The 12220-nt window shown below is 62.1% G+C and overlaps 1 protein-coding gene across 2 annotated transcripts; it reads right to left on the bottom strand.

Annotated features, from left to right (window-relative positions):
* Positions 1-6333: 6333 nt before the first annotated feature.
* On the bottom strand, positions 6334-12066 carry LOC311219629 (arrestin domain-containing protein 2-like). Of its 2 annotated transcripts, XM_084302839.1 has the most exons (9): positions 11930-12066; positions 10774-11165; positions 10105-10171; positions 9811-9958; positions 9364-9466; positions 8821-9077; positions 8312-8471; positions 7900-8051; positions 6334-7795 (listed from the first exon to the last, which is right to left on the bottom strand). In XM_084302839.1, the coding sequence occupies exons 2-9, from the start codon at positions 11048-11050 to the stop codon at positions 7742-7744; spliced, it is 1218 nt and encodes a 405-aa protein (XP_084158965.1). In that variant the 5' UTR covers positions 11051-11165; positions 11930-12066; the 3' UTR covers positions 6334-7741. The 2 variants fall into 2 exon arrangements, with proteins under 2 accessions (XP_084158965.1, XP_084158964.1); XM_084302838.1 differs by lacking the exon at positions 11930-12066 and having other exon boundaries at positions 10774-11214.
* Between the last annotated feature and the right edge of the window lie 154 nt (positions 12067-12220).

The following is a 12220-nucleotide window of genomic DNA, read 5'->3' as shown; positions in this document are numbered from 1 at the left end:
CCCATCCCCTGCGGGGCCACACTCAGAGCGCTGCGAAACAACAGAGCCGGGCACTGCGAGCCCCAGCGTGCAAGCTGGGAGACGCAGGGGGAAAACAGCTCGGATTCCTGGCATGGGAGAAGCGCCCGGGCGGGTGCAGGAAACATTTTCTTTCTGCAGTTTGAATGCTTTCGGATGGCTGGGTTCAAGATCGCGCAGCCAAGGGGCAGCGCAGCCGCTGGCACGGCTGAAGGTTTCCAGGCTTTGGCAGCAGCCTAGCAGAAAAGCCACAGATATTTTTGACCTGAAACCTTACAATAACAATACAAGCAATCATAAAACGAGGGCGTCGGGAGCTAGGCAGCGCAGCGCAGCTCTCCCCGGCCTTACAGGGATTTTCTTCCCTTTCTTAAGGATGCCTGGGGCCGCAGAGCCCAGACCCCAGGCCCATGCCTCTGCTCCACACGCGTTTCCCAGCCGGGCTATCAGATTAGCTGGAAGGAAAGGACACGGCGCCCTTATCGGTGCACACATTCCCCTGTTGATTTGGCAGGGGTGGCTTCCAGAGGTTTGCAGCATAAACATATTTTGCTCACGCTGGCAGACGGGGTCGAGCTAAGGATAGCCGGCTCCGCGGGACCCGGAGGTTCCTGAAAACAATCCCATATTTTGCAGCAAACCAAAGCCCAGGTGCACGGGGAAAGGGCTGAGCCCGGAGCAAACAACCCGCCCGGCTCCACCGGGTGCTAAACCAGCACCGAGCGAGGAAGGACCGCGAGCGATTCCCCCGCTGGCTTTGCTCTCAGGGTGCTCAGCCCCTATCTGCGAGCACTTTAACTCTCCCTGTTTTTCCACACGGGAAAAGCAGAGCAAACCAGCCAGGCCCCTGCTGCTGCCATCCCCACCAGCCCCAACCACCTCCAGCCAGCTGGGACCCCCCTCCCCAGGAGCTATCGCTGCCTCCATCGCTGCACCAGGATGGCCGCATTTACACAGCTGCTTATCAGGAAAATCCTTTCCCTCAGCACCTTGTAAACCCTTGCATTTAAAAGCGATTGGGTTCAGGCTCGCTAACGAGCTGGGTGAGTGCAGGGCAGGGTGCAGCACCCAAGGGCTCCCCGGGGTTTAGTTGCAGGGTGCAGGTGGGCGAGCTCTGGACCAGGATCTGTCCGTGGGGCTGCTCTGCCACAGGCATGGTGCCGTTGGGTTCAACCCCCCCCCTATTTCTCCCCGTTGCCATCAGTGTCCCAGCATTCAGCCCTAGCAGATGGGATTTGCTCTCCCCGGTGTTTTGGGACAGGCCAAACCACACGAAGCTGCCCCGGGACCTGTCGGAGCCGCGATGCCTTTTGCGGGTGCTGGTGCAGGGACACCGACCCGCCGCACCCTCCGGTCCCTGCTGGGGCTGCGCCAGCACAAGAGGCAGATTATTTCTGCCGCACCCCCCCCCAAGGGAGATGGAAAATGTGCGAGCTGTTCCCAGCCCTTGCAAGGCTTCCTCCCCACTGCAGGGCACGTGGGGCTGGGGACAGAAACGGCACACGGGGCACGGGCAGCGCCAGGGGCTCCCCCAGCAGCGGGGAGGACGGGATGCGGGGTCTGCCCCCACCCCGGGGATCCGTCCCCACTCCCAGGCCAGGCTCTAAAGTCCAAGCTCCGGAGCAGCACGGGCACCCGGGGTGGTTTTGTTTGCTTGGGAAGCGCCAGCCTCCCGCGGAGCGAAGGGCAGCAAAACAAGGGAGGGAGCTGCAGCCCCACGGCCAAGGTGCCAGGGCACAGGGATCAGTGCGGTGACAGCCCCGCAGTCCTCACCCCAAGGATGGCCGCATCCCCACCAGCACCCACATGGCGTTGGGCCCAGCACACCCCTCGGCCCCAGTTGTCCTTTGATTTTATTAGAAAGAGATAAAAAAAAAAAAAGCAAATGCCACACGAGTGAGGTTTCAGCTGCGGGGAGACACAAACGGGGACGGCAACGGGGATGGGCACCGTGTGCTGGCCGGGGCTTTCCACATGAATTGCAAAGCAGCGCCTGGGAGTGCCGGCAAACACGGCGCCGGGAGCAAAGTCCCTGCATGTCACATCCCTGGCACAGGCACAGGCAAGGCACGGCCCCGCATCCGTCCCCAAAGATGGGCCAGCGCCGTCCCCGCGTGCGCTCTGTTTGTGTGCCAACACGCCACGTGCCGCCGTCAGATGACTCCGGGGGGTTTTGTTGTTGTTGTTTTTCTGAAGTTGGGTGTTTGCTGGGAAAAGCCAAAATATTTGTCCCCGCATTCGCCCTGCACAAAGGGCTTGGGGACGCCGTGCGGGGACCAGACCTGGGGGGGGGGAATGAGGGGATGTGGGTCAGAGAAGGGGGGTCCCCGCTGCCACCCCTCTGCCCCCTGGCTCTCTGGCTCCGGTCCCGCGGCCCCTCGCGCCCCGCTGTTTATCCATAGACATGTTTGTGAGCAGCACCCAGCCGCTTCCTCGCTCCAAAACAATTGGACAAAAGTCAAAAGTCATAAAAATTTTCCATTGTCCGAGGAAGGGAGCAGTAAACAAGCGAGGGGCTGGCGAGGACGTCAAGAGAGGGGGTCGGCGGCGGGGTTGTTTTCCACCGAGTGAACAACGGCGGCGCTTTGCCGAAGGGCTTCCGAGCAGCCGGTGGCGTCAGCAGCCCTGCAGCAAACCCAGCCCTGGAAGCTGTGTTTCCACAGGTTTTTTTTAAGTCAAAAAGTGCCCGGGGCTGCCAGGGTGTCCATGCCGGTGAGTGCCGTGATGGCCGCACGTGCCCGATGCTCCCGGAGCGGTGGCCAGGATGGGACACGCAGCACATGCAACACATCCACAGGGCTGCTCTGGAGCTTGTTTTTTTGGCAGAAACCAGCCTTTGGTTTCTCCAAAGCTTTCCCCTGCCCCTGGGGAATGAACCCTCAAAAGGCTCCTGATGGCAGCAGGGGGGGTACGGGTGGTGCTGGCTGTAAGAGGCTTCCCGAGGGAGCGCAGCCGGGGTGCAGCCGGGATCCTGTGCCATCCCCGCGGCCGCTCCGGGAAGGAGCTGAGATTCCTGTCAAACCGGCAGGGAAAACCCCGGCGCAGGGCAGGGATGAGCGGGACTTTGCCTGCGGTTTCCGTGGGCGGGAGCGGCTCCTGCAGCATGCGGGCTGACTCAGCAGGCGTAGGGCGGCCGCGCTCCTGCCCCGGCTGTGCGTGGGGTGAGCGCGGGCACGCTGAGGGGCACAGCTGCCTCCCGGGGTCCCCGTGCCTCCTCCGCATGGAGGGGATCCCTGGGGTGCAGGGCCGTGCTGTTTGCAGTGCCGGATTGGAGCAAAAGCAAAGCGAGGTCTGGTGCTGCTCGGGACCGAGCATGTTCCCAACGTGCCAGCACAGCGCGAGTCCCAGAGCTTGGGGACAAGCAGGTCCCCGTGCTCCTGAGCACCCATGGGTGCCGACTCACTGCTCCTTGGGGCACAAGCGGTGCAAGCCCAGCATTATCCCAACTCCAAGGATGCTGAGCGTGGGCAGCGGGGCGACAACCCCATCCCAGGCAGGGGGCCGGAGCGGTGCATCCCCATCAGAGCAAAATCCAGGCTGCTTTTATCGTCTCCACCATCACCCCAGGAGCAGGCAGCCCCCGCGGGACACAGCCCCCGGCACAGGGCCGGGCTGCAGCTGGGAGGCGGCGAAGGCAGCGCTTGTTTTCCCAGAGCTGGACGCGTGCCCGAGCCGGGAGGCAGCAGCCGCTCAGCTAATCCCCGGCCCTTGCAAGGCCGCGCCGGCGCCGGCACATTCTGTCCCTGCCAGCGCCGGGGCTGGACGCGAGCTTCGCGTGTCACCTCCCCGCTGCACGGCCGTGCCGACCCCCCCCCAAAGTGCTGACCCTCCTCCAAGAGGACAGCAGCCTCCAGGCGAGGCTGTGGCTGAGCATCCTCCAGCTGGACCCCCGAGATGGGTCACTCTTTTTTTTTTTTTGGGGGGGGGGGAGTTAGGATGGAAGGAGCAGCACCCCGGGGTGCTGAAGAGAGAGGTGCACTGTGCTGCTGCCTCCAGGGCTCATTGCTGGGCTTGCTGCCCTGCATCTGCACCGGGGGGGTCCTGCGCTCTCCAAGGCCATGAGCTGCACCGGGGGGGGTCCTGGAACTCTGCAGGGCTGGGAGCTGCAGCACCCAAGCCCTCCCCAGCACCCATGGGTGGCCCAGCCGCAGCATCCTTTGCCAAGCAGTCAAAAAGGAGCGTGCCCACGGCCACGCGTGGATCCTGCTCCCTTATTCTCCACTGCCATGCCATGCAGGGCCGAGGGGTCCTGCAAACGTTCAGGGCTAAGGGGAAAAAAGGTAAAAAAAAGCCACCAGCAGCAGAGCGGGGCTGGCATCCTGCTGCACCTCGCAAGGACCGGGTTTCGCCGGGGTGGTCGGCGAAGCATTTTCCAATGCTCGGGGCCAAGAGCTATAAATACTCCCGGCACTGTAATTGCATAACGCGCCTGCTGCCCGCGAGCCGGCCTCTGCCACGACCAGCACCGGGGCTGCCCCTGCTCCGCAGCCCCCTGGGACCTGACAAACCCGACCGGAGAGGCCCTGGGTTGCTCGAGATGGACTTTGGAGCTGGGGAAGACAAACAGAGCAGGGCTGGAGAGCAGCAGCGTGGGTGAGGGTTGTGAAAGCCCTGCCCAGGGGTCCGTGCCTCACCCCAGCACCACATATCCCGACGGGGTATTTTTAGCCCCCTGGGGACTGGAGAGCGTGGAGCTTTGCTGGCAGCAGCCCCAAGCGGCCCGGCCCCCCCCTTGGCCCTGCTACTGTCCAGCCATGCCATGGCTTTACAAGAAACCCTGGAGGCATTTGCAAGAATTAGTGCTGGAAAGATCCCTCCCACGTGGGGGCCGGGAGCGGTGCCCACCAGCATTGGGTTCCCCGGCCCGACACGTCCCAACGGCTGCCCCCGCAGCCTTCCCATAAGGGTGAAGCAGGCAGGATGCGACCGCAGTGCTCGGCAGCCCTTCCTCCCCCCTCCATGGGAATAAAAAATCCCCTTGTGTGTCCAGAGCAGATGATTGGGGTCTGATCAGCAGCTCTGGGGTTCTGCCCCGGGGAGCGTTCATCCCCGCTGCTGGCAGGGAGGCGTTTGCTGGCGCAGAATGGCTCCCTTGTGCCGTGCCGTGGCACGGCAGCACAGCTCCGTGCTGGCCCCGGGGAGGGCAGATCACAGGGTTTTCCCTTCAGAGGCTTCTCTGTGCTCAGGGGGGGTGCAGCGCTGCGGTTTGTGCCCGCTTTGATCCCACCAACGCGCCCCGGCACGGCCGAACCGCGGGGACGCGCAGCGCCGGCCGCCTCTGCGCATGGCTCCACGGAGGGGGATGCGAACGCATTCACTGCGAGGTGGCTTAATCCTCTTCCGAGGAAGATTACTCAGAGCAGCCAGGGAAGCCAAATCAAATCAGATCCGAATAAAGGTTGCGTGAGCACAACGCTCTCGCGGGCAGACAGCGCCTGTGCGGGCGCGAGGGCCCCACGTGGATGCGTTTTCGCGCCGGCCCGCTGCGGGAGCACGTGCTCCAGCGCGGCCGCCGCAGGGATCAGCTCAGAAAAACAAACAAAAAAACAAAGCGACAAGAAGAAAGGGGAAAATCGCAGTCTGGTGGCAATGTTTTTAAACCGCACAGCTGGTGGAAGACACAACTGACCCAACTGACCCAAGCCCTGTTTTGCATGCTGTAAATCTGCTGTGCTCAGCAGAGATGTGGAGCGCAGAAACGCCAGGACAAACAAACAGAAAAAGAGCTCAGTGAAAAGGAGCAGGTGAAGGAGCCGCTCGCAGCCCTTGAGGGAGCTGGCACATCCCAGCTGGAGCTGAGCAGGCCCCATGGGATGGAGGACAGTCACAGCCCCCCAGGCACAAATAGCAGCAAACACAGAAAAACACAACGGGAGCGCTGGCGGCACTAAGGAGGTGGTGGAAGAGGAACCAGGCTGCCTGGAGGCACGGAGCAGAGCATGGATCCAGGACACTTCACCCTTCTCCCCCTGGGTCTCAGCAGACCGCCAGGACCTGGCCTTGCTGCCTGGCCTCGGGCTGTGCTGCACCAACACCGACCATGAGAGCTGGGGAATTTCAGCACCAGCCCCAGGGCTGGGACAGGCTGCGAGCCCCTAACTGGTGCCGGAGGGCAGCGCTGACCGCCTGACCCAGTTAATACCAGTAGGCCAGTTAATACCGGTAGTGGGATGGAGCTGGGTCCCCCGGGGCGATGTGGTGAGGGTCAGAGCACCCCTGCTCACCTGCGACACCCCCCAGCTGCCACAGGAGCCAGGGAAGCATGGGCAGAGTGGGTCCAGGAGGAACAGCACAACAGAAAAACATCCAACCGTGTAAGAGCCACGCAAGAGCTGGGTGTGAAGAATTTATTTCAAACAAAAATCCCCCAGCGAAAGTCGTACAAAAGGAACAATATCAGACAAGAATGGTCATTATAAAAGTGTTCACAGATACAAAAAAAGTCCTCTGAGCAAGCCCCAGTGAGCCGAGCGTGGTTCCAGCACAGAGGCTGAGGCACGCCTGGCTTTGGCTCCTCGTGGAGCCCCGTGGGCGCTCATCGGGGTTGTCTCAGAGAGGGAATGCAAAGGTCCCCAGCCCCCAAACCCTGCCCAGATGGTGCCGGAGGGTGTGGGGTCAGCCCCAGCAGGCACCTTGCAGCACCCGGCTCCCACAGCAGCAGCACAAATTGCTGCTGGGCCTTCCTCACCATGCCAGGGCTGCCGGCCCCTCTGCGGGCACAGGATCAGGCCCCTCCTGAGCAGGTCTCCTGGCCCTGGAGGGCTCATTTCAGCTCCACATCTCCCATCAGCTTTTGTGGCTGCTGCCAGCCTCGGAGCAGACTTCTTTCTCATTTTCTTGGCCACCACGGAGCCCAGCAAGACCCCCCCGTGGTGGCACTGCAGGCGGGGGGCTGGTTTTCAGCCCCAGCCTGGGGGGAGGTAGCAGCACATGGTGCAGGTTTCAGGCCAGCACGCAGGAACCGGCTTTCACATTCTTGGTAAGTGGCACCAAAAGGCCACCGCAGATCTCTGCTGCTTTGGAAACAAATTCATCCCCCCCAGTCCTCCGCCCTGACAATAATCCTTGGAAGTCTTTACATTTTTGGCCAGGCTGTTGAGGCAGCTCAAACCATTCCCCCTGCAGGCATCACCAGGCTCGTGGCAACATTTCTCAGCAGCGAACAAAGGCTCTGCTTCATCTGGCCAGAAAAAGGCCTGTTACTTTCTTAGGACACTGCAGCCCTGGTGAGCTACTGCAGGAGAAGGGCTGCACCCGCACCACCACGGGATGAACTCAGCACAAGATTATAAAATATTCTCTAGTAATCCTGAAAAATACCTCCAAGCTCCTGTTTTCCGTGACAGGAGTTGCCAGAGCACAGCCACTGCAGACAAGGTGAGAGCAATCTTGGCTTGTGCCGAATGTCCCATCCGAACCCCAAAATGCTGGGGCGGTGATTAACCCTCTGCGTCCCACCTAGCTGCTCACACCGCAGGGTTTCACACTTGCTCTCCTACCACGCACGAGTCCACGCCACCAGCCAGCCCTGCAGCTCGGTGTCACCCCGTGGGACAGTCACAGCAGGAGCACGGAGGGCAGCGATCACGGACGGGGTCTCAGCGCTGCAGCTCTGGTCGCTCAGCCGCCGCTCGGGCACCGTTCCCAGACCGAAGGGCTGCGAGGGTGCAAGCTTTCAACCCGACGGGTTGTCACGCTGTCAGTCACAACCGAGGCGCTTCTCTCAGCAGGTCATGCAGCGCGGACGGATGTTGTCTGACGGTGGGTTTGGATCAATCTGCAAAGCCGAATTTACAGTCAGGAACCCCGGCAGTGGTCACATCCCCCCCCATCTCCCTCCAGCCCCCAAGGCCAGGTCCGCAGAGCTGGGGGATTTGTTACCTCTGAATACAGTGGAGGTGGTCGGAAGCGAAACTCCTGGATGTAGGCGAAGAAGGGACCTTCCAGGACACCGCCCAGTTCGCTGCGGCACGGCGGAGCCAGGCTCTGCTCAGCCTCCGGGCTGGACACGACTGACGAGTATTCAGGGGGAGCTGAAGAGAGGAAAAAAAGCCATCAGGGACCAGAACATGCAGGTAAAACGGCTTCTAATCACTACTTCCCAGACCCTCCCAGTTCTGGGTAAATGGCACCAGTTCAGGGGGAACCCACAACTGAAAAATTAAGTAAAAAAAAGCAAAAGCTAGTCCTGGAGCAAGGGGCAAGGCTGAGAACTTGCTCTGCCCCTCTCTATCACGAGGGGCTTGACCAGGGGGGTTTGCAGCACCCAGGCAGACCCCAGGGAGATGCTCACCCTCCGGCTGCTCGGGGATGGTGCTCAGCCAGTCCAGGTTGATGCTGTACTGGCTGCTGACGCTGGACGTGCGGCTCCCGAACGGATGCAGCGGGATTGTTCCGATGACAAGCGGCAGCTCGAGGAGCAGCTTGGACGTCCCAGGAATATCCACGCAAACCTGCAGAGGCAGGAGGCAAGAGGGAAACTTAGCTGTTGGTGTTTTCCCAATCCAGAGGGGCGGATCTTTCTTCCCCAGAGCGCCAGCTCAAGCTGGCCAGAAGGGAATTCCAGAAGGGAATTCTTGTGGTGGGAAGCAGAGGGAGATGTGAACACTCCAGCACAAGCCCTCACCCCCTGCATGCCATGGGGAGCGCAGCCACAGCTGCATGGGAGGAACCCGAGACCTCACACAGGTCACCAGCCCCAAAATGCTCAGCACCAGCACCCACGATGAGCACAGCTCTGGTGAGACGGGGAGCACAACCGAGAGCTGAACCTTTTACACTGGTCCCCGCCAGGTCCCTCACCTTCAGGGAATATTCCACTTGGATGATGCGGCACTGGAGGATGGACGGCCCCACCGGTGGGATCTTCAGCGCCCGCCCGTGCCACACTTCCCGCTTCCCCGCCGCGATGGAGTCGCCAACGATGCTGGTGACCACCGACTTCTTCTGCTTCTTGGTGCCCCGAGCAATGAAGGTTTGAGTCTGGATGATGGCTGCCTTGGGCACCACCGCCCGGCTCGTGCAGTTGTCGATCTCAGCAAAGATAGGGATGACCTCACCTGCCAAAAGAGACGTGCGTGTTGGAGGAGGGGAGACGGAGGCCGGTCCTGCCCGAGGAATTCCTGCACAGGATCACCAAGGGCTTGTCCTGCTGGCTGGCACAAGGCTTCGTCTAGCAGGAGCGTGTCCCGAGGTGGCCGCTCGCATCAGGTGTGCGCCCTAATGCTCTCTAATTTTGTGCCAGAAGGCAAGAGCCCAGCTCGCAGTGAGCCCAAATCCTCTCCCACCAAGGTTTACCCCAGGGCCTGCAGAAGTTGAAGGGCGCCAGCACGGTGGGGTGCTCACCTGGGGTGTAGCCTTTTCGGTCTATCTTGGCAGTCACAGAAACCTGGCCACGATTGCAGTACCAGGCACGAGCAAGTTTCTCCTTAGCACCTGCCTGTGGAGCCTGGAAAAAAAATAAAGGGACATATTTGAGCTATTTGGAAAGAAACGATGAAAGACAAAGCGAACACCTCCCTGGCGCTGACAACCTGCTCGGGGAGCATCAGCAAGTTCCTAGGAATCTTATGCAAGATGCTTTCGCAATGCGTTTCAGTTCCCAAAAAAACAGGAGGCACAGATGACCTCCGTGCTCCTCGGGGCCCAGCCCAGGTAGTGCTGGAGGGCACGAGTCACAGGGGACAAACATTCCCTCTGGACATCAGGCCCGTGACACGTTTGACAAGCTCACTTTAGGCACTGGCCAAGCTTTAGACGCTGCAGCCCCGAGGCGGAGCAGGGGGAGCTCACCAGCAGCGCAGGCGTGTTGATGTCGATGGGTTCGATCACGGTGAACTCCTTCTTCACCTTCTTCACCGTCGACCAGGGTCTGTGCAGCTTGGCTTTCACCCAGTAGCGCACGCTGCCGTGCTTTCCCTCGAAGGAGGTAGCCAGGGTCCTGTGTACAAGCAGGGAGCAATTCAGGAGGGCTCTGCTGAACGGTTCGGCTCCGAGGTGCCCCGTCCACCCTCCCCAGGACCTGTGTCATGCACCGAGCAGCCCCTCTTCCCCTTTACATTAAGGCAACAAAAAACACGAACTTACTCCGGGAGCTGGAAAGTGAAGGGGAACTCGTGCCTTCCTGCCTGCAGGACGGTGACTTCACCATTGTCTGTGGGCAAAACAGATTGAAGACGATTATCTCGCATCTGCAGGACTTCCTCCCCGAGCAAATCGGTGACGGAGCAGCGCAGGCAGGGAAGGAGCAGCACGACACTGCTGGAATATTTCTGCCGGGGTTAAACTGCAGCAGCAGCAGCAACAACAACACAGCTGTGACCCGCGGCCAGGCACGTCCCGCGGGCACCGGGCTCTGCTCTCCGCACACCCCTGTGCGTGCAGTGCCTTGGGGAGCCAGGGGCTGCCCGGGTGGGCTCTGCTTCACCCTGCGGCTGCCCAGAACGGCAGCTTGGGCACTTGGAGCTAAGGAGGGTGGCCGAGCACCCTGTGCCCTGCAGGGCTGCACCCCACCGTGCTCGGTGGGGCTGGCTGGGACCCCTGGGGCTCTGGAGAATGCAGCTCCCTAGGGCTGCTTCTCCACCGGGGTGGGATTAGAGAAGGGGGGGACACCAAATGGGGTGTCCCCAAGCAAGGTGTCCCCAAGCAGGGTGTCCCCAGCTCTCCAAGAGCCGGGCTGCAACCCTAACCCCAACCCTAACCCTAGAGCCCCCAGCCCCAACTCCCCCCCCTCTCTCAGCTCGACCCCCGCGGTACCTGGCGGGGCCAGCAGCGTGTCTCGGTGGCTGAGGAACTCCACCTGGTCGCTGTAACTCTGCGTGTAGGCGGTGCTGGAGCCGGCGCTGCGGGACTCGGTCCAGTGGACTCGAGCAGCACCGATCGCCCGTAACCGGAGCGCCCCGAGCTTCGCCGCCGCCGCCAGCTCCAGCAGCACCCGGCCGGCCACCGCTTGCCCGGGGCTGAAAGCGGCCGGAGCCCCTCGCTCCGCACCCTCCAGCACGATGGCGAAACGTTTGAGCCGATCGAAAAGCATGGCGAGATGGCGGCTCCGGCTCCTAACCTCACCGCCCCGCAGCTCCGCTTTTTAAGTGCCCGGCGCGCCCGGGGGCGGCCCCCGATGGGGCGGGACGGGGCGGCCCCGGAGGGTGCTGAAAAACAAGGGGGAGGGGGCAAAGGGTGGCCGCCAGCCCTCCGTGTCCCCCCTCCCCACACACACACCTCGGAGAGGATGGGGCTCCCCAAAGCTCGGCACCTCGGAGGTTGCGGGGCTGGGGTGGCCGAAGGGTGTCAGGGCTTCGGCTGGTGGCGGGGGTGGGGTGGGATGGGGGAGAAATGGGGTAGGATGGGTCGGGGATGGGGTGGGGATGGGGTAGGATGGGGTGGGATAGGGCAGGGTGAGGAAGAAATGGGGCAGGATGGGTCGGGGACGGGGTGGGGATGGGGTAGGATGGGGTGGGATTGGGCAGGATGAAGCAGGGATGGGGCAGGATAGGGCAGGATGGGTCGGGGATGGGGTAGGGTGGGTTGGGGATAGGGCAGAATGGGGTGGGATGGGGCAGGATGAGGAAGAGAGAGAGCAGGATGAAGCAGGGATGGGGTAGAACGGGGTGGGATGGGTTGGGGATGGGGCAGGATGAAGAAGGAATAGGGCAGGATGAAGCAAAGATGGGGCCAGGATGGGTTGGAGATGGGGCAGGATGAGGAAGGGATGGTGCAGGATGAAGCAGGGATGGGACAGGACGCGGTGAGGATGGGGGCTGAGCCGCCAGCCCCGCAGGGACCCCGCAGAAGACCCGTGTGTGAGCTCAGCGTTTGCCCCCCGTACATCAGCCCCTCTCTGCTGCGGTGCTGCTGTCCCCGCGTGAGGAAGGCTTCTGGCTCCCATCACGGCCGTGTCCCTGACCCCACACACCCCAGAACTCCGCGTTCTCAGGCTCGCAGCCGGCGGCTGTGACCGGGGGGTTCCTCACCCCCCTCGATCAGCGCGCCTCGGAGCGGCAGCGCCTTCCCGTCCTGTTCCCGCAGCGCCGGGCGCCGCACACAGACGCGCGCACGTCTTTCCCAAGAGCCATTCCCAGGGGTCAGAACAGGCTGCAACTGGATCTCGGCTCCTCGCACGGCAGGGCCGGGCCAACTGGCGGTGAAGGGAAAGCTGGTCTGGGACATCGCTTCGCTTATTTCTAAGAAATGAAGTACTGGCTCC

This window comes from Netta rufina (genome assembly GCF_964035555.1).
Source record: "Netta rufina genome assembly, chromosome: 28".
Taxonomy (NCBI): Eukaryota; Metazoa; Chordata; class Aves; order Anseriformes; family Anatidae; genus Netta; species Netta rufina.
The sequence above is the reverse complement of the archived record's forward strand: the minus strand, read 5'-3'. Positions and strand labels throughout refer to the sequence as shown.